Source organism: Platichthys flesus, chromosome 19, assembly GCF_949316205.1.
Source record: "Platichthys flesus chromosome 19, fPlaFle2.1, whole genome shotgun sequence".
Classification (NCBI taxonomy): domain Eukaryota; kingdom Metazoa; phylum Chordata; class Actinopteri; order Pleuronectiformes; family Pleuronectidae; genus Platichthys; species Platichthys flesus.
In genome coordinates, this window is record NC_084963.1 from 16,109,533 (window position 1) to 16,134,086 (window position 24,554).

Sequence of the window (24,554 nt, forward strand, 5' to 3'; positions counted from 1 at the left end):
AATGTGACATCTCAGGAACACCCTGAGAAGTTTTGTCAAATTTTCTAGAAACATTCAGCAGGACTCAAATTTTCACTTATTTGATTTTGGTGGTCGAAGGCCAAAGGTAAAGGTTGTAGTGACCTCATGCTCTAGTGAACTTATCATATCATCCAAACTCTCTATTTTCTTGTAAGTAACTGATGCTTAATTCAAATCATTGGGATGAACGAACAGTAATGTTGATGCAAATAAACCTGCACTGAAACCTCCGGAGGATGTCCTGCTGTTTTTATCACATGGGCTCATCTGGACATGATCCAATTTTTTTAGGTGGCGCCGGCAGGGGGAAGCCCGGAGCCTCTCACCCAGACATTTGTACTCTCACATACACCCCTTCCGGAGAGTGTCCGGAGATTATCCTCAATTCAGTGCACCGCTGGGCTGAAAGCAGCTTTACTATTTGAGAATGCAGGAATCCAAACTAACCGCTGGTGGCCGTTGTTTAACGTTTGCTCAAATCGAAACCAACAGTGAGGCCTTCAGGTGCACCATGCATCTTTCAAGCGCTGTCGTAAATATGACACAGTTACCACGCTGCTTTTATACAACCATTAACATCTCCTGACAGAAAATGTTTTTAAATTCCAGATCAAAAATAAAAAAAAACACTCGTTGATGTCGCTGCTTGTTAAAGATGATAACAGTTGGACTATTTGTGAACACATTGTAGATACTGGAGCACTAGGACCCCTCGGCCGTGTGTCAGCTGACGGGGCTGCCTCTTATATACAGTCTATGTGTGTGTGACCCGCAGCTTTTCCCAGCTTGTTGGAAACGGATGTGGGTGAACAGGCCCCCGTCTGAGGAGCCAGACAGCCGCACTCACCCCCTCGCAGAGTCCGCCTCAGGCACACGAACAGGTAAACCCACATCCCAATCTACGGGCTTTTAATTTGAAAGAGCCGTTTATTGACAGATCCCGTGTGTTAGCTAACGTTGCTCCTTTATCCGCAGCAGCAGAGGAGCAAGATGGAGTGTGAATGGAAGCCAGACGAGCAGGGACTTCAACAGATTCTACAGCTGCTCAAAGAGTCCCAGTCTCCGGACACGTCCACGCAGAGATCCGTCCAGCAAGTATCCTTCTCCCGAGGCCCCGCTCGGAGGATAGCGTGTTGTTTGCCTCACTCGTCTGCGCTGCCAGACTCAACAGGCTAACGAGAGCTACAGGGCTAGCCGGGTGGTTACCGTTAGGAGCTGGTACGCAGGTGCTCAGGCTCCGGCTGTTGCTTTGTGTTGTCTCCAGCAAGCTCCGCGGGGCCGTGCCGTGCCGTGCCTTTGTGACATTAGCCTGGTGTGTTTTCATCTGACTAATCGGTGTCGCCGTTCTCTCTACGTCCAGCGTTTAGTCGCATCCCTGTCCGCCCTCACCTCTCATTGTCCTCTGGCAGTAAACACGAACACCATTTGTTTATCCTCCAACGGCTAATGTCCAGGTAAAAGTGCTGTGTCTAGCTGTCAGTCTGCAGTAACGCGTGACGTCTCACATGCATGAAGGGATCAGACAGTCGTTAACATATTATACATGTTGTCATAATGACGTAATGACATTGAGGAGCGGGACAGTAATCCTCATGTATCCAATTAGTGACTGCACTATTTATTTATACTTGAAAGGGACCGTGTACTGTAAAAAAAACAACACAAATGTCCCCATGTGATTAATTGTAACAGATTGTATCTTAAAGCTGGTTCGCATCTGCAGACCCTGGGCAGATCAGAGTAGAAAGACAACAGCACAACACAAGACTGTACAAAGATGCACACTCGACACGTGATATTTGGTAAAAGTAACAATTTTGCAAGTACACTGATACATCAGTAGTAAATATTAGCATCGGTAGCATTTTATTCAATCATCACATCGAATGTCCGAAGTGTAAACAAAGTCTTTGCATTGAGAGGTGATTTCACAAGGTCATACAGAAGCAGAGTGCTTTATGTACGCGTCACCATATTATCATCAATCGATGTCACCTCCAGCAATGTGTAAAAAAAACCAGAAGGAAAATCATTCATACTTATGTTACATTGCACCGAGCCATTAACTCATAGTCAAAATGCAGTTGTAGCCCTAAGTATGCTATCTGGCTGGGTAGGTACAGCTATCTGTCACGGCAAATTACATATTTATGACCCCCCCCCCCCCCCCGCATCAACATACGCCGACTTCCCACACACACACGTTATTATACTGTTATTTGTAATGTACACCGCCACTCGACAACACAAACACTGGCTCTTTCTACATTTCTACAGCTGAGGCGAATCCGTTTTTTTTACCATAATTACCATGTTATGGATTGCAGTGGTAATGTGCTCACAGCCTTGTGACATGCTGCACGTACAGTTAGCACTTTGTCTTCCTCAACCACCTTCCTTAGAGACTGGAGCAGCTCAACCAGTATCCAGACTTCAACAACTATTTAATATTTGTTCTGACAAAGTTAAAATCAGAAGGTAAGCAATCCGTCCTGTCCGTGTCAGTGTGTCCTGTTCTTGTATCTGCACCTTGTTCCCGAGATGATCCGACGCTACCTGACAGTGCGAACGACAGAACTCTCTTTTTTCATGTAACTGCCCAGTGACAGGTCTGTGGAGCCATGACTCTGCTTCCCCGGTGGCATCTTTGCCACAGATGACGCGGCACTAAGAATATGGGTCACTCTAATTTTAAACCTAATTCCTGGCCCCACACAACTCTTGGCTTGACTGTCTGCACAGTAGATGACCCACATGTTAAGTGGTATTAAGGCATTTCTCATAGTTCAGATGAAACAAGCCGCATGCTCAGAAACAAGAAGATGAACAAAAATGAAGCCATCGATTTGTAGTTCAATTCCTAATGGCAGTAACTCAGACAAATAGCATTAGCAGCTATCCATCATTTCCTAAATAATCCCTTTGTTTTACTTTCAAGGATTATTCGAGCACTTCGCTGAACAGCTTCTAGATTATGTCCTGATGCTTGTGTGAATCTTGGAGGGTTGAATGAACAGTAATGTTGAGGCAGTACAATCCTGTTATCAATTCAAAGACTGAGTCAACGACCTTCACAAACTGAAGCTGTGACTCCACCGGTGTATTTACTTTACATTTTCATTTGTTTGTCTTCTCTCCACCTTAACAGATGAGCCAACGCGCTCCCTGAGCGGGCTGATACTGAAGAACAATGTGAAAGCTCACTATCAGAACTTCCCCAATGGCGTCTCTGATTTCATCAAGAACGAGTGCCTCCAAAACATTGGGGACACTTCTCCCCTTATCCGGGCCACTGTGGGTAAGTGCGGTCCACTGGAGGCAGTGATCACTGCTCATAAGAATACAAGCTGCTATAGAAAAGTATCAACCAGATAACGCAGATCCAAAACATGGTCACAATAAGACAACAGCAGAAAAACGTCAAAACCTGTCAGTGTTAGGAGTAGAGGACAGACGAAGCAGGTACAAATAAAGCAAAGACATCAATAAAACAATTCAGTTTATAACTTCACAATAACATAACAAAGAAGATATTTAATTTCACACTATTTTGTTATTTGGACAATATTAGTGTGTTCATGAATGATTTTGGATTTGTTTGAGACTCTGCATGAAACAACAACATGTCTATTGTTTGTACTTGTGTCCCACCAGTGTAACTAACAGTAAGTCCTTCCCTCGTCTCAGGTATCCTCATCACCACGATTGCCTCCAAAGGAGAGCTACAAAACTGGCCGGAGCTCCTGCCTAAGCTCTGCCTGCTGCTGGATTCGGAGGACTACAACACATGTGAGGTGAGGACAAACAGTGCTGTAGTAGACGGTGTGCAGATGTTGTATATTGTTCTATATGGATATTTTGTTGTCAACGGTGTTTAATCTCTCTGGCAAGTATTAGACCCAAAGTGGGACTGGCTGAATGTTGCTATTCAGGTCTCTTAAACATTACTGTAGTTCTTCTAAATTCCTAATTTTGTCTTATTGTGCAGGGTCAGCTCAAAGTACATTGGCAAAACATGTCCTTCAGCTCTTTTACACCTGCATGTGTGTGTGTGTGTGTGTGTGTGTGTGTGTGTCTATGTGAGAGAGGTAGTGATTTAGTTTGTGCCCGTTTGTGAACATATGTGAAAGCTCACTTATGCTGTTCAGGCACACAGTGCCGCATGGTTGTTTGTTTGTTTATTTGTTTATTGTGGGAAGGAAGGGGACCTGGGTCAGCTCTAAAACACAATCTGGATAGTGTCCTGCTGGCCAGATGAGCCAGAGGCAGTCTCACAGCTGGAGCACCAGCCACAACTACAGATTATTTTGACAAGAGACCATATGACCCCATTTTCTGATCTGACACACTGTGTAGCTTTTTAAAAAATCTGCATATTAGCAAAAAGCAAGATGGTGACGGGTTTATACTGCAAATATTTGTTTTCTATATAAGCTATCATTAAACAATTACTTGTATTTATTATATCTACACTGACCCAATTTGAATTACAGTGTAATATAATTTATTCTTCAATGTATCCAGTTTAAGTGCTAAATGTAGTTGATCAGTTCACAATGATATCTGCTCTTGTACAGTTACTACATTGTTATGGATTCTTACGCCACTTGAAGACGATATTGGATCAGCTGATCAGTGTGATAGTGCCTCACCCACACTAAGACTCTCATAAACTCCCTGCTTGTTAATATGCTGTCAGCTGCGTGTGCCTGTAACATCAGCGAAGGTCGAGAACGTGTACACCTTTGCACCGTAGAACATGCACAAATTAAGTAGCAGGTTAAACTGTCGTGCTAAATTCAGCTGTCGCGAAGGGCAATTGAAATGGATCCTTGCAGGATTACCCATCACTGCTCGGAGCCGGAATGTGCACATGATTGTCTGAAATTTAAAGAAGTGGTGTGACAGAAAAAAAAATGTCTCTCCTAGTTGCACCACAGCACGCTGCTCTTATGAAGCTCACTCAGAAGCAGAGATTTAGGTCATCTATTTACTGCTGAGGATCCTTAAGTGTGTGTGTGTGTGTGTGTGTGTGTGTGTGTGTGTGTGTGTGTGTGTGTGTGTGTGTGTGTGTGTGTGTGTGTGTGTGTGTGTGTGTGTGTGTGTGTGTGTGTGTGTGTGTGTGTGTGTGTGTGTGTGTGTGTGTGTGTGTGTGTGTGTGTGTGTGTGTGTGTGTGTGTGTGTGTGTGTGTGTGTGTGTGTGTGTGTGTGTGTGTGTGTGTTTTAATACTCAACTGTGACTGAATGTAGCAACTCCTCATAAGACTTGCTATGTTTTTGAAAAGCAGCTTTGAAAGCTTCTTAGGTTCTGACGTTAAAGATGGTTCAAATTGGTGCCATACTTTTTCTAATCTTGTGGTGCAATGTTCAAAAGTGTGTGTTTGTGTGTGAGTATTGTTTAAGTGGATGTGGCGATAATGGCAGTACTACACTGGATACAATGGTTTTACAGGCTGTGAAAATTAAGGACTTTCTTTACAGAAAAGTTTTATAAGGCTGTTTGTGCCGTGTTTTTGTTTATTTTGAATTAAACTGGATATACTGATTTAAAATGGATACATTGTACTGGATGAACAGTTACTGAATCTTAAAGACATTCTAGTCCTGCTCCTCTTTTCCATAATAGCCTGCATGCTAATCTGTGCACGGTCTCACATATGCGAATGTTTCAGTGGCAAACCTTTCGCTAACTGTTCATTACCAAACCAAGGAGGTGAATAAAACCTTCGCTTCCTGTAGTGTGAGTTCAACTTCGGTCAATATTGGCCCCGCCTTTACGTCTGTGTGATTGGGCCCTTTCCCTGTCCAACCCAATCTTGAGAAATTGCAATTCATTTTTAAATAATTCCTTCTGTTTGAGCTCACGCATTGATGTTAAGCAAAATGCATTTCCAATTGGCGATCACTTAATGTCCTTTGCTGTGGACAATAGCCTTCTCTGTACATCTGTGGAGAGTTGGAGGTGGACAGAAGTCAGACTTTGTGTTTAAACCACAATGAGCTCTGCCAACTCCACAGCAGCTCTCGTTCAGGTGTCGGATGCGGCAGATGTACCCGCGTACGCTACGTAGTTCCATTTTTGAAGGTGTTGACTGTTGCCATAGAGACCCCTTGATAATCCACGCTGTTACTGCCATCACAAGGACTTTGATCTCTATTTTAGGAATACTTTTACTGGCGGTTGGAGCTATATGCATTCTGGTATCCAAGCCATGTGAAGACTTAATAGTGTAAATATCCACTATCATGACTCTGTAGTAGATCTATGCAAGATCGTCCTCATCACCCTGTTACAGAGGTGTACTCATTATGAGCTGATATGTGGTAATGATGGTGTGTAGCTTCGAGTAATGTGTTATTCTGAGTTGTATTATTTCATTGGCATACATGGTTTCTGCATGGTCTTAGAAATGTCTAAAATTTGATAATAGGAATTTTAGGCCTTAATGGTCTTAAATGCGTTAAAATATTACATCCTAGGTTGGAAATAAATTTAGTTAGGTCTTAATTATCAGCAGCCAGGCTAATAACACAAAACAACAGATATGATCACAACACCTGTTTTATAGTTTTACATTGGCTCCCAGTTTGTTTCAGGATCGATTTAAAGATGTTATTGATAATCATGGCTCTTCATAGTCTTACCCCCTGCTGTATCTCAGTTCTTTTAATTCCCTATTTACATCTGTGCCGCTTATGATCTTTGGGGAAGGGTCTGCTGTCACTTCCTGCATCTAGGCTGAAAACTAGGAGGTGATCAGAGGGTTCACCATCAGGGTCCTTGCCTGAGGAAATGAGGCTGTCTGAGACGGTGTGTCATCTTCAAATCACAGCTAAAATTGTACTTTTTTGGGGGGTAAGACATAATCCTGAATTAACTTGAGGTGCCAGGCTATTTTGGTGTTTTAGCTCTATTATTATTATTATTAGCACTATTATTTTTGTACTTAATTTCCTTCTTCCATAGTTTGTAATGTGTAACGTGTGTTGTCGTTCTTTCCCTAACGATATCACGTACTATCACATGGTAATCTAACTAAAAACCAGACCAAGGTGGAGCTGATAACTGAGTCTACAGACACCCTGGTCAGAATTTTCCTCAGTACTCGCGTATTGGCTGTGGGTAAGACTATGGGTACCTTCTGTCTCTGCATGTAGTTTGAGACATTACGCAGAGTTTTCAGGGTTAATCTTTACTTGGCTGCATCCAGAAAATTCGGGGACACCTTCTTGTCTGTCGTACTTACTCTAAGTCTTAAATTCCACTACGTTCTCAAATAGGTCTTCAATTTCGACAGTGTCAATGATTTTCTCTTTTAATTGGTTATCAAGACGCACCATAAATTCCTTGCAAATCAACACCAGTTCCTGGAAAACGTGGTGGGGTTGTAGAAGGAGCGCCCTGCACCACCGTGCCACCCCCTCTCTACGGGCTCTATAAAAAGACACGAGCAGGTGTGTTGGATGCCAAGTGCAGTGTTGGTGGATGGCTCAATATAGGTTTTGCCTGAGAGCACTTTTACTGTTTTGATTAATGGCCATTGGAGAGGGGCGGTGATGGTGTTGCGAGGGTCAAGTTTGATGCGGCTCCAACAGGATGAATGCTCACCTGTGCTCACGCGAACCGCACCATAATTCAGGTTTTTCCAGAGCAGGAGTGTGAAAGGAGATGTGCAGTTGACATACCTCTCTCGGCCCCCGGCAACCGGCTCGCTGTCATCTGTGTGACTCACATTCTCGAGTTTAATGACCTTCCGCAGCCGGACTTGAAGGGAGGATTACGCCTCAGCGTCACTGGAATGCCTGAAGGCCACTCCCATTACTTTGCCCTTCTCTGACACACGCTCGAACACTTACAATACATAATGTCGTGACATCAGCGGGAGCGGCCCTTTGTCGTGTTCCTCATGTTGTCACATGGATCAGTTGGAACGGAGCTACATTTCGGCATAGTATAGAATGGCCAGAGTCTGATGCTGAATTGCTGACTAGTCCTTGTTCATTCATTATCGTCCCAAAACAAAATTATACGATTCTGTTAATAAAATTCGTTTGGATTTGTAATATTTACAAAATGTAAAGCCAAATCCACATTGGACTAAGACTAACGATCCTGCGAATGAATGAACTATTTATCAGTATATGGTTTTGTAGTTATAAAATAAAAAATGTCTTTGTCCAACCAACAGTCCAAAATGTAAAGATATTCACTTTACAATGATTTCAAACAGAAAAAAGTAGCAAATCAGTTGAATAATAGATTTAACCCTTTAATACATTAAAGGATGTAATTTAAAAACCTTAAACCACAAGGACTAACAAGGAATCATTATTGTTTTAGTTGGTTAAATCTTGTGATATTTAGTTTTTTCACATTTAAATCATATTTTGTTATCCCTCCTGTGCAGCCTCTGAAAAACTGGTATTTTTTTCCTAGTGAATTTGAAGTCGGCTGCTCCTCTGCAAGGAACCAGTTAGCCGACCGTACTTATTGGGGGAAAAGGGATTTATTCATTTGACTCCCACTTGACTTCTGTGACCTTGACACAGCCTCCACCTTGAGCATCCTCATCTTGCGCCGTCCCTCGACGCACCCCCGTGTTTTCTTTGAGACATCTCTGTGTCTGTCATCTGAGCAGCATGCAGACGTGAGAATGGTTCCCATGGCAACACATTTCAGACAGCGACGGTGTGTGCGCTTTGCCGTTTCTTGCGTCTGATCCTCAGACTGCATTTTCGTGAGACACACTGGAGTCTGCAGCATATCGTGAGCGTGCATACTAACCATCCGTCAAGCAGCCAGTATTAAGAACGAGGGAGTTGGTATATTTAGATCTGACTGCTTGCCAACTGTTAGTGCTCCGAAACGTGCTCAGTCGGCTCATCCCTTCCTGCTCCAATAACCTTCAGACTGTAGAAATATGACCTACAGTACATATTTCTTACATAAAAGGTTATAGTACATGTGCTGACTAGAGAGCAAATACACTGTATATGAACCTATATCATAAAAACCGATAAGAACACGTTGCAAAATACACCAGGAGGTCAGCACAATATTAAAAAGGAACTGAAAAATAACCCCATTCAACCTCCGTAGCCTTTTTATAACTTCATGCAAGGAAGACTTCCTTTAGGAATCACCAACAGAGCTATTATTAGACATAGCATCTCAGTATCTGTGGTATAACCGTTTGGCCGTTGTGAGAATCTGTACAGTGGATTTCCGCTCATCCCTTTGTTCTGTTGTTATTCTCAGTGTTTTTTCTTTTGTCCTCTTCCCTCAGGGAGCGTTCGGAGCCCTGCAGAAGATCTGTGAAGACTCTGCCGAGATCCTGGACAGTGACATGCTGGATCGTCCTCTCAACGTCATGATCCCCAAGTTCTTACAGTTTTTTAAGCACAACAGTCCGAAGATCAGGTATACTGTTTTCTTTTGAATGCTTTCCTTCTACCTACCAATTCAGTTTAACATCTCTCTGTCTGTCTGTCTCTCTGTATGTGGAATGCATATCTTGTGAACCATTCAGCTCATCAGTTTCACACTTGGCATAATTATAGCTACTTGCCCGAGGAAGTATAGGGCTGAGTATGGAGCGATTTGGACATGATCGGTATTAATCAAATTAAATAGGCAATCAGAAGTCAGTGCAGTGTGCCTATAGTCAGTGGACAGACTTAAACATGTCTTCTTCTGCGTCCACTGATAAACTACAGCGGCAGTCAGCAACTGGGTCAAACCACTCGTCAACATCGCAGCCAGTCATTTTGATAAGTATGTTGCTGACCTCCATCGTGGCAGCGACAGTCATAGAAAGCAATTTGTTTTGAAAATAAAAGCATGACGTTTGTTTCGTTGCTAAAATACCTTATATCAAGCACAACTACCGGGCTTTTATTTATTTTTTTATTGTGAACTTGTGTCTGAAGATTGGGTGGATTGCTTAACAGGCCTCCGAATTACCCGACATTCAATGCCTGAAAAAATGACAGCTCAATCGAACTCAAATATAAATCAGACCTATGATTACTTACAAAGCATTTCATGAAAAACTTTGACTATAAAATGGTCAGAGCAGATAATCCCGGTAGGATGAACTCAAAGTTGTCTGGCATCACTGTGCATCATCCAGTGTTCATAAAATACTCTGCACACAACGTCCAGTACACAAACAATCAAATGGGTTTATTGTGGAACTGTTTGAGGAGAAATCACCAATGACCATGAATAATTCTGAAGCAGATCCGAAGCCTTAAAGGGATAGTTCATCCAGAAATGAAAATTCTCTCATTATCTACTCACCCCTCTGCTGGTGGGTGGAGGTGTTTGAGTCCACATAACACTTCTGGAGTTTCAGGGATAAACAGCGTAGCAGTCAATGAATGCACCTCGTTGAAAGATATAGGAGGATATTTAGGGTTAAAACTTGGTGTAAATGACCTTGTTTGGAGTTGAATATAAATGTCAGGGCTTAACGACACTTGGATGACGCCACAAGAGCAGTGTGGAGGCATGTTGGGTTTTTTTCTGTTGTTTTATTTCATCTGAAGAATGACTCACCATTGTCTTCAATTGTATTGGATTCTTTCCAAAAAAAAAAAATTTACGCCCTGAGACTCCAGAAGTTTTTTTGTGGACTCAAACACATCGGCATAGGGGTGAGAAGATAATAAGGGAATTTTCGTTTTTGGATGAACTATCCCTTTAACTGTTCAAACAAACAACCCGGTCCAAACAGGCAGGTCTAGAACAGCCACTGCAATAGTTTTGTTTAAATGTAATTCTTACTGTCAGTCATACCTATTTAAATCATCACCATCCAGTGGGGGTTAATTAAAATTCATTGAGTACGTTTATGTATTCACTTCCCTGTAGTTATATATTTTATTCATGATGCACGATTATCAGTCCACATGTGCACAGTTCATGCACAGACTAGATTGAAGGTCCATGTAAATTCACGGTGAGAGTCTCCGTCTGTTCGCTGTGGAAAAGAGCTCCTCATATTTGAAGCTTGAATTTGTGCCGTCGGAGCAAAGAAGAAGACAGAGGCTGCATTCACAGCGTGCAACATGTGAGGTAAAATAGTTGGTGTGACTCTTAAGTGTTGGTTATTGTATTACAGGTCCCATGCCATCGCCTGCGTCAATCAGTTCATCATCAGCAGGACCCAGGCTCTCATGCTCCACATCGACTCTTTCATCGAGGCAAGTCTCGACCGTTAATTATCTGTTGCCATAGTTACACTATGCAGACAAACTGCTTCCCCTCGTGCTTTGGTAAATAACAGCTGTCACTCACTCAGACTATTTGTCTGCGGTGTACCTCTCAGCTCTCTCTGCGTCATACAGCCGCTCCTGCTTGTTCCAAGCTGTTTGCAAATTATGGCTAGTACGTTATGAGGCTTCTTTTGTATTCCTCTGTTAAGATTTTGTATCTTTAACTCAAACGGAAAATGTCATGTCAGGATGTTGTTTTCTGCTGTTTTTTTGTTGTACTGAGTTTTCTCTGGCTATTCTAATTAACCTTATCAGACTGACTTTATTGCTGAATGTGTTTATTATATTTAGAGGTTGGTAGAATAATTTAAAAAGGCTAGTCTGACAAAGCTCTGTTAGAGATTTGAAAGAGTAAACATACATTTAAAACAGTAAAATGTATATTTATTTTGAAAAGCAGGGTTAGAAGCAGGAACTGTTAGATTATACATTTAATTATAGGAACCTCTGTTGAATTTGTAACAATCTTGAGGCTTTTAAGGGCAACATGAAAACTCTCCTTAAAACAGATCAGCTGCTGAGATATTATAACAATGACAAATTACAAAAATATAATCTACAATATATCAAACTACTACTAGCATAAGTGCAAAATACTAAAAAAGACTTTGTAAAACCTAAGCATTAGATAGATAGATAGATATAATGGGATATATTACAATATAGACTTTGTAACTACTGTTTATATCTGTTCCAGAAAACAGTTTGTTACTCCCATGTAAAACAATTGCTGCTTCACTATTGTTCTTATTATTGGTGTCACTTGTTGTGGTACTTGTTGTTTCACACACTTCACCTTTTGACCCTGGTGTCCTTCTATCGTCCCATAGAACCTGTTTGCACTGGCAACAGATGAGGAACCCGAGGTGAGGAAGAACGTGTGCAGAGCTCTGGTCATGCTGCTCGAAGTCCGCCTGGACCGTCTGCTGCCGCACATGCACAACATCATCGAGGTGAGTGGGACTGGCGACGGAAAGAGGGTTGAACACTGATGGAAAAGAAGAAGAGTGAATAGATGTATTTTAAGGATGAGTCAGACTTTCTGTGTTTATCGAGAATATTTTGATATTTTTACACTGACATAAGTTCTCATCAAAGACCAAATGATAAGCATTAATAATGACCTGATCCTACAGCGTGTTGTCTGTGTATCTGAAGCCTCGTGGTTAATTTCTCGATTAAACCTTTTTACTTTTGTTAAATAAAACTCCTTAAAGACTACAATGGCCACTTTTCAGGATATATAATTCAACCTTTTAAAATAATAGTATATAATCCTGACGCTTGTTTATGGGATTGTTGACAAAAGCAATCAATAGCAAATCAAGAATAGCTTCTATAGCCTGAGCTAGCCAGGTCTCGTCGAGCTATGTGGTTCAGCAACCAGTCTTTACTCGGCCCTCCTCAGCTCTACCCACAGTCCACCTCTTTGCCCATTTTGGGAGTAGACAAGAACCGTGTTGAGTCAGGTGCTGGCGAGAATGCGACAGCCGAGCCGCCCACTGTCTTATGTACACTCCTGATGACGCCTTTTGGACAGACGTACTTGTGTTACAGTTGGGCTACAAATTGCAATCCATATTTTTTTAATTAAATGTTCAGTCTGTGATTAAAAGCCTTACGTATGTAATCCTGAATGTAATTTATCTTAATTGAATCTCAGTACATGCTACTGAGGACTCAGGACCAAGACGAGAATGTTGCCCTGGAGGCCTGCGAGTTCTGGCTTACTCTGGCGGAGCAGCCAGTGTGTAAGGAAGTGCTGTGTGGACACCTTTCCCAGTAAGATTACAGACACACACACACAAACACACCTACTGATAATACACACAGTGACACTGTAATACTAATATTGAAAGCTGGTGATTCATAGCAGCCTTGGCAGTTTCTATCTGAAGACCTTGTCACAGGTTGACATTCCTCTTCCCAACCTCAGGACGGCTGATTAAGAACCTTGGCTGTTGGCCTCAGCTGTAACATCTGTCACCACACTGTTCCATTAAACTGTACCACAGCACAAATCAGATGTGAGTGATTACGTGTGGCCTCCAACCTATCCTTGCCCTTTGTCCTAATAATGTTTCCCTCTGGTGTCCACTCCAGGCTCACTCCGGTGCTTGTCAACGGGATGAAGTACTCCGAGATTGACATCATCCTGCTCAAGGTCAGTTTATATAGCCTGGTATTTGTACCTGTACAGATAACTCGATGAAGTGGCCCGCCATTCGGGATGACACGTTTTATATATTTTACCGCGGCCATTTTTAGAACAATGTAAACACAAAAGAGTAATATAACCGCAACATTCATCATCCCTTCATCCCTTCATCCCTTCATCCCTTCATCCTTTCATCCTTTACATTCCTCACATTCCTCATCAGGGCGACATTGAGGAGGAGGAGGACGAAGCGATTCCCGACAACGAGCAAGACATCAGACCGCGCTTCCACCGGTCGCGCACAGTTGCCCAGCAGCACGAGGGTGATGGGATCGAGGACGAGGAAGATGACGATGATGACCTGGATGATGATGACGACACAATTTCTGACTGGAACCTGCGTGAGTTCGTCGTCTGAGCTCTGGGAACCGTCTGCATCTCTGTCAAACTGTTTTCCCCCCTTGCTGATTATAAATTGTCTTTTTAACGGTCTCCCTTTCTTTTTAGTGTATTGATTACTTGTTTTTTGTATGTTTGTACCTGTGTTGTCTGTATGATGTTTGTCCACCTCTGTGTTCGTGTGTGTGTCTTTCTTCTGTCCTCCAAATGTTAGGTAAGTGTTCAGCCGCGGCGTTGGACGTCCTGGCCAACGTGTTCAGGGACGATCTGTTGCTGCACCTTCTGCCACTCCTCAAAGAGCTGCTCTTCCATCCAGAGTGGGTGGTGAAAGAGTCCGGCATCCTTGTGCTGGGCGCCATAGCTGAAGGTAGGTAGAGAAGAAAGAGAGGAAGGAAAAAGCCGGAGACAAACCATAGGGAGTAAAGCCCCCCTCAGGATATGGAGTTGACACTGTTCTCATCTCCGTCTGCAGGCTGTATGCAGGGCATGATCCCATACCTGCCAGAGCTCCTCCCCCATCTTGTCCAGTGTTTGTCTGACAAGAAGGCCCTGGTCCGTTCCATTACCTGCTGGACGCTGAGCCGCTATGCCCACTGGGTTGTCAGCCAGCCCCCAGATGATTACCTGAAGCCCCTGATGACGGAGCTGCTCAAACGTATTCTGGACTCCAACAAGCGGGTGCAGGAGGCTGCTTGCAGGTAAACCCATGTCGTAATGCATAATGTCATCCCTGTACTGCTTTGCGAATGGTGCAACCCACATTTGTCCTTTTTGGAGTCAGAAATATACGCAGATTCATATTTTTTAAAGGGGTTCCACTTACAGTGTTGTCTTCCTTTTCCACTTCTCTCCACTCTCCTGACCAGTGCCTTTGCCACTCTGGAGGAGGAGGCCTGTACAGAGCTGGTGCCCTACCTGGCGTTCATCCTGGACACGCTGGTGTTCGCTTTCAACAAGTACCAGCACAAAAATCTGCTTATTCTATATGACGCCATAGGAACGTTGGCAGACTCTGTGGGACATCATCTGAATAAACCGGTATGTAGAACTGAAAGATGTACTGTTTCACTTCACTTTTCTGTGTGACTCTAAAATTAGCCAGTCAAAACTCTTTACTGCCTCTTCCTCATTTTACTTTTGTGGTAGTTGAAAGTTTACTTTAAATTGTTAAAGTTTTAGTTAGATTTCCTCATACCCAGCAGAAAAACTAACAAATACAATTAACACCACCCCCGTGAATCTATAATTATTAATTATTTGTTTGAATCTATGGATGAATACCTTAATGCCTGTAATTATCATCCTAACTTCTTATTTTTATATACCATATATGTGAAGACTAATTTAAACTGTGTCATCTATTAGGAGTACATCCAGATGTTGATGCCTCCACTGATCCAGAAATGGAACCAGCTGAAAGATGAGGACAAAGATCTCTTCCCTTTATTAGAAGTGAGTTTCTAATGGTCACACACTGCCTGTGCCATTGGTGTTAGTCCTGTGATACTAACAGCTAATGGTTTAATCATTTCCTCAGTGTCTGTCGTCAGTAGCCACGGCCCTGCAGGATGGCTTCCTGCCCTACTGTGAGCCTGTGTACCAGCGCTGTGTCAACTTGGTCCAAAAAACCCTCGCTCAAGCCATGGTGAGAGCACAGGACCCTTAAATGTGTAGCTATACACACATGCATACACTCCAAAGGATGTCTGCACAATTTGGTCCGGACTTTCTCCGGAGTTTGCCTTTCACACATGAACATTGCAGGAGCACAGAAATCTCTTTAGTGTTCAGGTGAGGGGGGGATATAACGTATTATTCCGCTGCAGAGATCCCGTCTTCTTAATTACAGCACATTGACACCGGCGCCTGCCCTTATTACCCAAAGCTCTTGTGACATCTTCTTAAGTGTCTGGCCCCTTGAGATGTTTATAACATATCTTTTTTTTGTGCATCTGTCACATGTTAGAAACGTCATCATCACACCCACACACTCGAGGTGAATCCTGCGAAGGATCTCCTGCTGTTCTCTCACATCAGTTATTTGGGAGGGCTCCAGAGTTTTGACTTGGGGGCTTGCCAGAGAAACTCCAGAGAAAGTCCAGGGATTAGTGCATGTTTTTAAATAAGCTTCAGTCATAGTCTGTAGAAGTCACTTTCAGTTCATTCATCAGTTGGACACAAACATGAATACGAATGAATTGCTGATGTTGCTCTGTCTGCTGGAGGTGTGAGTAGGTAATCGTTTCCTTGCATGTTAAGAATATCAATTTTTACAAGGTCGGAATAGGTTATCGTTTATAGATTATTGCACTCGCCCCAAGTGGTGAAAACAATGTAGGTATAACAGGTGAACTACCTGAAATGTACCCAACTCCATAACTCTAGAGCTTTACTTAATTAAAAATATTTAACTTGAACTCTAACCCTTTTTTCTATCGTCCTACGCTGTTGTAGCTTCACCAGTCACAGCCTGACCAGTATGAGGCCCCTGACAAAGATTTCATGATTGTGGCGTTGGATCTTCTCAGTGGACTTGCTGAGGGTCTGGGTGGCACAATTGAGGAGCTAGTTGCTCGCAGCAACATCCTCACTCTCATGTATCAGTGCATGCAGGTGAGCAGCCGTCACAGTGCGTTAACAGGTCACTCACCTGATGAAGTGTTTAACCTCACCTGCAGTGTTAAACCTTTCGTTGTTCACTCCGTCTGCTCAGGACAAAATGCCCGAAGTGCGTCAGAGTTCGTTTGCTCTGCTGGGGGATCTGACCAAGGCTTGTTTCCAGCACGTCAAACCCTGCATCGGTAAGTTCCTTGCGGCTGATTCTGAAACCGTGTTTTGCAATACGTTTTTAGATTGTTGCTAAGTTTACTCGCTCTCCTTCTTACAGCTGATTTTATGCCCATACTCTGCACTAATTTAAACCCAGAGTTAATATCAGTGTGCAACAATGCGACATGGGCGATCGGAGAGATAGCCATACAAATGGGTAAGTGCCTTAGGTTTACCACACATTCACAGTAAATGATTTTGTATATTGTGTTATGCATCTACAATCACCAGAGTGCACAGTCAACAGATTTCTGTCCGTCATCGCTTATCTGTTCTCCACTCATAGGGCCTGAAATGCAGCCATACATTGCCATAGCCCTGCACCAGCTGGTGGAGATCATTAACAGGCCCAATACCCCAAAGACTCTGCTGGAAAACACAGGTACCACTCGGTGGCAGTGCTGAGCTAGCCAGCCAGCTCACCACATGCACAGTGAGGTGCTCACACACTCAGGTCCATTCAGCCAGGATTCACCACACCCATAACGGTGCCTGTCCCGCCCCTTCCCAAGCCCTGAGCCTTACAGGTTTCGCTGGTTTCACCAAAGTACGGAGTGTAAAAAGGAAACGAAACTCGGGCAAGACCTGGTGTGAAATTCTTGACAATCTTGAATCAAGCGAGCCATGTAAGTGCCCGGTCTTGGGATGAACTACTGTGGTCTGACTGTGCATCATAGGGTGAAGTAGAATATCGTAACAACACATGGTGAAGCACAGGCACTGTGTGAGATACATAGATTGGAGAGATCCTAGTCTTACACAGTTAACTTTTAGACTTCAGACATATTTACCCAATACTTTAACGATAACTACTCGTGAATGACTGCGAGAACACTTGAAGTTGCTAAATGTAGGGCACCTAGCCTAGAGCATTCGTCTTAAAAAAAGGTTACACTCCTCTCTTGTTTTTGCTCTTTGAATTGGAAATTAGAATGCGATGAGTCAGAGATCGTTGAGAACAAAGATTCATGCAAGCGTGAAGTGTAACCTGCCAAAATAAAAGGAGTTTAGGGACTCTGTAGATGTGTTCCTGTTTGTTTGCTGTCGGTTTATTTGTTGCTTTTATTTACTGTTCTTTAAATGTTGATGCATATCTGCCAATAGATGTTAAGTGTTGTTAAGAATGGCCAATGTTTGATGCAGGATACATGATACGTCTCATTTTTAAATAATTTATTAATCAAGTTTTGCAGCTGACCTAGTGAATGTTTTCAACTAGGGGTGGGCGATAAATCAACTGCCTAATTATATTGGAAAGTAAAACATAATCGCTATGTCAGCCGTTGCCTGATTAAAAAGAGAGCAGTCCAACTGATCAACTAAAGCGTCAAAAGTAGTGTCTTAGCCCTAAGAGAATAGTGGAGTGTCCGATCTAGACGGAGACACTGAGGCAGCCACGGGAGAGGAAACTCTGTTGACAGGGTTTCAGTAAATTGTTACAGTCACTGCTTCAGGATCAGGGCCAGCGTGCATTTGGCCCAGTTGCCTTTATAAAGTAGGCAGCACGCAGTTCACCTGCCACACACAACATGAGACACAGGATAAAGTGGACAGGATTGATCCGGATTCATGATCGGACGCCGTGCCAAAACTTGAAAATCAATGAATACCGTGATATTAACTTTAGGTCATATCGCCCGCCCCTACTTTCACCTATTGTTGCTTGTTTTCAATGTAAACGATTGAAAACACGACAGTGAAGCAAAATGATACCAATGATTGAACAATTATGTTTGTTTCTTTAGTGATCTGTGACAACCAGTTCACGAGTGAAATCCGGTGTAAAATAGCCACGTAAGACCACAGCTAGGAGTGGGCGTGGCAATAAATTGACAGCACTTGTCATTTTGACTCAGATCAGCCGATCCTGCACTGAACTGTACTCTAATGAGCATACCATCTGCTTTCTGCATGTGTCATTGGACTGTTCATAAATGCCTGTTTGTTAATGAGAATGTTGCATAGTTTTGTGTCTCTTAAACTTAGGTCCTCCCTCCTCTCTGCCTCATAAGAAACCTGCTGTGCTGGATACTAGTCTCCCTCCATGTAGTTGGCTTGGAGTAATCTGTCATTTCTTTCTCAAATGAACCACAACACAAAACAACATTTCTGTTTCATATGGAAAATTTACATTTGTGAGTTTAAGGGAGAAATTTCTCAAGTGAACTGCTCTTGTTTATGCCAGTCGCATACACATGCTAAACCCCAGTGTGTCGTAAATTTCAGACCCACATTTTAAATCAAGCTAATTGATTTGGATCCGATTACGAAATCTGTTGGAGCCATATGATTTCCGAAAGCAGATGACACTGTTTGCCTTTTTTCTATGAATGTCCTGTCAAAGCTGTCAATGTGTTCTCCCTTAAACGTGTTGTATGTTTTTTTTAGAGTGTCATATTTTACATTCCTCCCCGCGACTGAAGGGGCAGTAATAACCGACACCAGTGAAATCTTCTGTTTATTATCATACACAGATTCTGTTGATTTATGTCTCTGAGTTGTTTGTTTTTTCTTTATTTTTCTCCTCCCCCTCCTCATTGCTCATGTCTTGGTTGGCGTTTGGTGGTGTGTAACCGTGATTGCGTTACCTTAGCAATAACAATTGGTCGTCTTGGTTACGTTTGTCCTCAAGAGGTGGCACCCATGCTACAGCAGTTTATAAGACCCTGGTGTGTATTATTCAATCTTTTATTTAATTCATCTTCTCTCTGCTTTCCTCCGATCTCCTCGCTGTCTCCTGTGGCTCTCCTCCTCTCCCCTGTCGCTCTCCTCCTCTCTTCACTCTCCTTCTCAAATGAAGTCTTTTCTGTTTTTTATTTCTTTTTTCCTTTGTTATCAGTTCGTAATCATTGCCAACCTTGTGACTAACCCTGTCCTCTTTAAGGTCCTACTTGTGATTTTCGTTTTGCCTCAGTAGCACCTTTGTGTATTACACTTTGATTTGTTTAGTTTATCAGTTCGTTTTTTTGTCATCGTTAACTGTTGCTAACAACCTAAAAGATGCATGGGATCAGATTTGTCACATGCCTGCTGGTTCAACGACATGAGAAAGGATGCAAAAAAAAAAAGCAATTCCTAAATCCCTTTCTCATTTAGTAGTCACCCAGCTGCATGTGCCTGTCCCATAGTGACCCCAAAACCTTCTCTAGTCAGTCTATCCAAAAGTAATGTTATTTTGAAGGTGCTAAAGACGCTGAACACACTGCTCAGACTAAATAAAGTTATAAGAGCTCAGAGTAGTTGTATTAGCATAAAGACCTTGTTTTACTAAATTTGTTTTGTGTGCATGCTTGACTCGTTTTCTCAGGTCATTATAGACACTGTTTTTTATTGATAAGGAAAGAAACCACCTAAACAATACATTTTTATAAGGAAAGAAATAATTTTGTGAATATCTCACAATAAAATGTTAGTATATTGTTATATATATAGGTATTAAAGCATTAGTCATTCATTAATTGTTGTTATACAAGTTTCTAAAATGGTTACTTTATGGTTTTTGAAACGTCTCATGTTAAATTTGGCCGTCCCCTTTGTCAGGTGCACCTCTCTACGAAATATAAGAGACAATGAGGAGAAAGACTCTGCGTTCAGAGGAATTTGCACAATGATCAGTGTAAATCCGGGAGGTGTAGTGCAGGTGAGATCCAGCACAAAGATAGCCGCCTGGTCATAATGCTTTTTTTCTTTTATTTCTCTGCATTTTCAAATGTTGCCTCACCTCTCTTCTCTGGAACAGGATTTTATATTCTTCTGTGACGCAGTGGCCTCCTGGGTAAATCCAAAAGAGGATCTCAGAGACATGTTCTACAAGGTAAAAGCTGAAAATGACCCTAACCCTAACCCAAATTGCTGAATTTTACTGAGATCACTTTACAACTGAAAGGACATCTGTTAATGGACTCATCTTATTTAAAAAGAATAACATTAACAAAAGTCATTTAGGAGATCTATTTCGTAAAAAATAGCATGAAATGTCTCCTGGTGTCACGTTTTCAGATCCTTCACGGGTTCAAGAACCAGGTGGGAGAGGAAAACTGGAGACGATTCTCAGATCAGTTCCCCACGCCACTGAAGGAGCGGCTGGCCACCTTTTACGGGGTGTAACTGTTCCCAGAGCAGTGTGCCTCATCGCTGGGGTCAGTTCTCCCCGTGATCTAGTTTCATATTGTTGAGAAAATACGCAATGTGATTTCAGTATATTCATGACGGCTCTCTTTTCTCTGCACACAGGTCATTCACTTTGGGAGACAAACTAGGGAACCTCTTTTACCCAGGGAACATGTTACCCTTTACTGGGGGGAAGGGTCTGCCTGCTGAGGGGAGGGAAGGGGTGCGGACCCCTCCCCGACCTGGTGGATGGGGTGGGAGGGAGGTGGTGGCTGCAGTGCTCAGAGCCCTCTATGCACCAGCAACAGGGGGAAAGGGACAGGCAGAACAACCTTAACAATGGGAGGAAAATTCATGTAATCACATCTTAATCTGTTTGTTTTTTCTCTATTTCTTCTCCAAACACTTTACTTTCTGTCAACCAAACTACTCATGAGAAATGTAGGGAGATTCGGAGAAATGAGTTTTTGTGTATCAAAATGTCTTGTGCAGGAAGTGAAAGAAGAGCAGTCACACATTTATAATGATGTCAGCCAGGTAAATGGCTCATGGCAGTTTAGTTAAATTGAAGATTATACTCAGTAAACACAGTGAAGGTTCAGGAGATATTTTCTTTAGAGATAACTTAAGGCTAAGGAACATCAGCGCATAATAAGAATGCATCATAGTGGATCCATATCTGGAGAAAGTGATTTTACAATGCTGCATATCACAGAGAATACGTTAACGCCTATATATTTGTCAGATAATTTCAGTGTTTCTATTCTTTAGCAGGGCAAACGCTGTTCATTGTGTCACTGGAGAGCACAAGGTTTGTTTTAAGGGGGCAGCTTTTCTTGGAATAGGTAGCATGCTTGTATCATTGTGAAAAGCTGTCGAATATTGGTGATGTGCGTTGCGTTCAACGTCCGTCATTGCCCTGTAATAAGGTTCTTCTTCGATCTTGCAATTTATCTGCTTTCAGTACTTTTTGTTTCCTCTACGTGAGAATTACAGCAATCAGCTGTGAAGTAGCATGACTGGGTTTACAAAAAAAACAACAAAAAAAAGGAGAAAATCCTGGCTGTGACGTAAAGGTGGAGTGAATCTCTCAGTCTGATCTTGTGGTGTGGATGTGCCATTCATCAGCAAGCATATCTGAGCGCTAGATGCTTCCCATCCTTTCTATTGTCTGAGCCTCGCGGAGGAGAAGCACACGGGTTGACATCCTGAGTCGGTCGTCACCGTTTGTTTCTCGGACTTGAACCACAACAACACTAATCCCGTCTTTAGTGACCTTTGGCTATCAGAACCATCCAGCCCATCAACTCAATGTTGGATATCTTTTATTTTCTCAATGTACTGAAATTTCGTTCTCGGTTGTATGGCTTCTTGTTCTAAAAGCATGATCTCGAGGATGACTGTGTAATGTTTTGGGTGGTTGTGTTTCGTGGGGTACTTGGATGCTTTCATCTCTTGCATGTTGGTGGCCCCTCACACCCCAACATATAGTGGGGAGGGGATTATGGGAGGGAGGGGAGCTTCAATTTAAGGTTTAAAAACCTTTAGGGTGGTGCAACACTGGGAAAGTTATAACGTCACGTAAATCTTGCTGGAGTGTTCTCCCTTAACTTTGACCCCCGTAGCTGGATGTATAGTTTTAAAGAAAAAGCTGTGAAACCACAACGTTATTGTCCCTGGTTGTTTTTGCGCTGTTATATTTAATTAAGTGTGTAATTGTTTCAGTTACAGATAGGCTGAATGTATTCCATGATGGGTTGGAACGAGAGGGAGATTTTCTTTTTAATCGTTTTTCATTTTTTTTTAATGCCCAGCCAGTAATTTTTCCTCTGCCGGCCAGAGTAATAACTGCAGTATTTTAACCTGATGCGATGCACATAATATGAACTTAAATTTCAAATTACAAGCTCTTGAAATTAATGGTATAGCCAAACCCTTTGAAATATGATTTGAGTGTTAACAAAGATAATAAACTATTGCTACTAATACTACGTATCGACTTTAAAAGTTGTTTAGTTTCTCTGATCAACTTATACAATGTGAAATATCTAACTAGTCTCTTAGATTTAATGTTCATGGGGTGGGTGTAGGTTAATTCCGGACATAATGCATCATGGAATACAGAGGCAAATACTTAAATGTGCCACATCGTTTTGTGTTTTGACGTGATTTTTTGTCTGTCACATTCCAGCTGTTTGGCATGCAAAACGATGGAGTAATCACAGCTTGATGGGGTGTGTGCGTGCTTGTGTGTTCACAGTCCGGTTGGTCCGTCATTGAAAGAGTGTAGAGTCTTTAAACCCCCCGAACCCCCCCCTAGCCCTGCTGTGTGCTGTATTTCTGACTTGACTGCTGCTATACATTGTAGTTGTGTGTCACTACTTGAATATGTGTTTTCTACGTGTTAACCTCAGGTCGTCTGTGTTCAGTGTTTCTGGTTTTCATGGTTTCCCCCCAATGTGTACATGCCTTTTATCCATCTTCTCTCAACAACTAAAGATAAGTTAAACTCTTGCCCTCCGTGTTAAAAGTGGGTAGCCATGGGTGTGAATTGACATTAGTGTGATATGTGTGACACACATCTAGCTGTCAAGTGTTACTACAACTGCAACGCAAGAGGGAAGATTAATTTGGAAACTTGCACATACTTTATGGAACTTTTATCTAAAGTGATTGTTATCAGTCTACGATAAATATTTAGTGTAATATGTACACAATGCCTTGAGAGCAAATACTTTGAGGCTTGGTTGGTGTTTTGCAATAGGTATACAGTATGCTGTCTCTAAAGAAACAGACAACGCCTAAAAAGGCAAAGAACTAGGTTGACGACTTATGGACATTATGTTATGAAGATGATGTTAGAAAAAATAAGTTTGACTTTGTACGAAGCTTTATTGAAAATTTGTATTTTATAAAACACCCACCAATATTGAGGAATGTCTTGTCAAAGAACTCCGGTATTCTCGTTTAGCCTTCAAACTTGATTAGACGATCTGCCTTCATCTTTTTTGCTAATAAAAGCAAAAACATCATTTTGATAGACATGGTTTGAGTTTTTTTAATAAGCTGCTGAATTTTAAAATTAATACTTTTGGGGCCACCAAATATTTTGGATCATGCAAAGAATCTATATTGTACTGTAGTAATTTTGTAATATTTGTAAGATGATATAGTGAGTGTGACTGGTTACCATTGCTTGAGTCTGTACATTTGTTCCAATAAATTGTTTACATTATTATGGGGTTTTGTCCTGTTTTTCTCACATTTATAGCTTTTTTCCTTCTGCAGCTGCACAAAATTCTGACTGGTTCCATCATGTTACCATATAATTTTTTTTTACAAGCGATCGATCCAATAAAAGTGAGAAGACACATGATGTAACGTTAATGTATCCTGGGCAAATATGACTGCAGCAGCACAACATAATGCATACAGTATGACTACTCATCAGATGTCTGTATTGTGTCCTGCATTACGAGGAAGGGCAGGAATGCTAAAGCCGTTACACCCTAGTGTTTATAATTCAGTCATGTTTGACTTGTTTTTAGCACCTATTGTGAAATCTGTGTTGCCTTTAACTGTTAGACCACCCCTGGGTGAAGTGTGAAACAGTTTTGGGGTTTCAGGGATAAACAGGGTTGCATTTACTACCACTTCTTCAAATGTAATAAAGATAAAAAGCCTCAATACTGCCCCTGTTGATTCATCAAAGTGTTTTGTTTCTATTGTTTGTTTTTGTTTTACGTTTGAAGAAGGG

The 24,554-nt window shown here is 42.1% G+C and overlaps 1 protein-coding gene across 4 annotated transcripts; it reads left to right on the forward strand.

Moving 5' to 3' along the window:
- Positions 1-810: 810 nt before the first annotated feature.
- On the forward strand, positions 811-24,032 carry tnpo1 (transportin 1). 4 transcript variants are annotated; one of them, XM_062412249.1, is made up of 25 exons: positions 811-902; positions 997-1,116; positions 2,424-2,499; positions 3,170-3,319; positions 3,709-3,815; positions 9,309-9,442; positions 11,148-11,229; positions 12,132-12,254; positions 12,965-13,083; positions 13,405-13,465; positions 13,683-13,860; positions 14,073-14,225; positions 14,331-14,556; positions 14,725-14,896; positions 15,224-15,310; positions 15,396-15,503; positions 16,313-16,471; positions 16,572-16,659; positions 16,746-16,844; positions 16,974-17,069; positions 19,281-19,356; positions 20,228-20,327; positions 20,427-20,501; positions 20,687-20,826; positions 20,921-24,032. In XM_062412249.1, the coding sequence occupies exons 2-24, from the start codon at positions 1,012-1,014 to the stop codon at positions 20,792-20,794; spliced, it is 2,682 nt and encodes an 893-aa protein (XP_062268233.1). In that variant the 5' UTR covers positions 811-902; positions 997-1,011; the 3' UTR covers positions 20,795-20,826; positions 20,921-24,032. The 4 variants fall into 4 exon arrangements, 3 of the variants coding, with proteins under 3 accessions (XP_062268233.1, XP_062268234.1, XP_062268236.1); XM_062412250.1 differs by having other exon boundaries at positions 1,000-1,116; XR_009924664.1 differs by lacking the exons at positions 19,281-19,356; positions 20,687-20,826; positions 20,921-24,032.
- Positions 24,033-24,554: the final 522 nt, after the last annotated feature.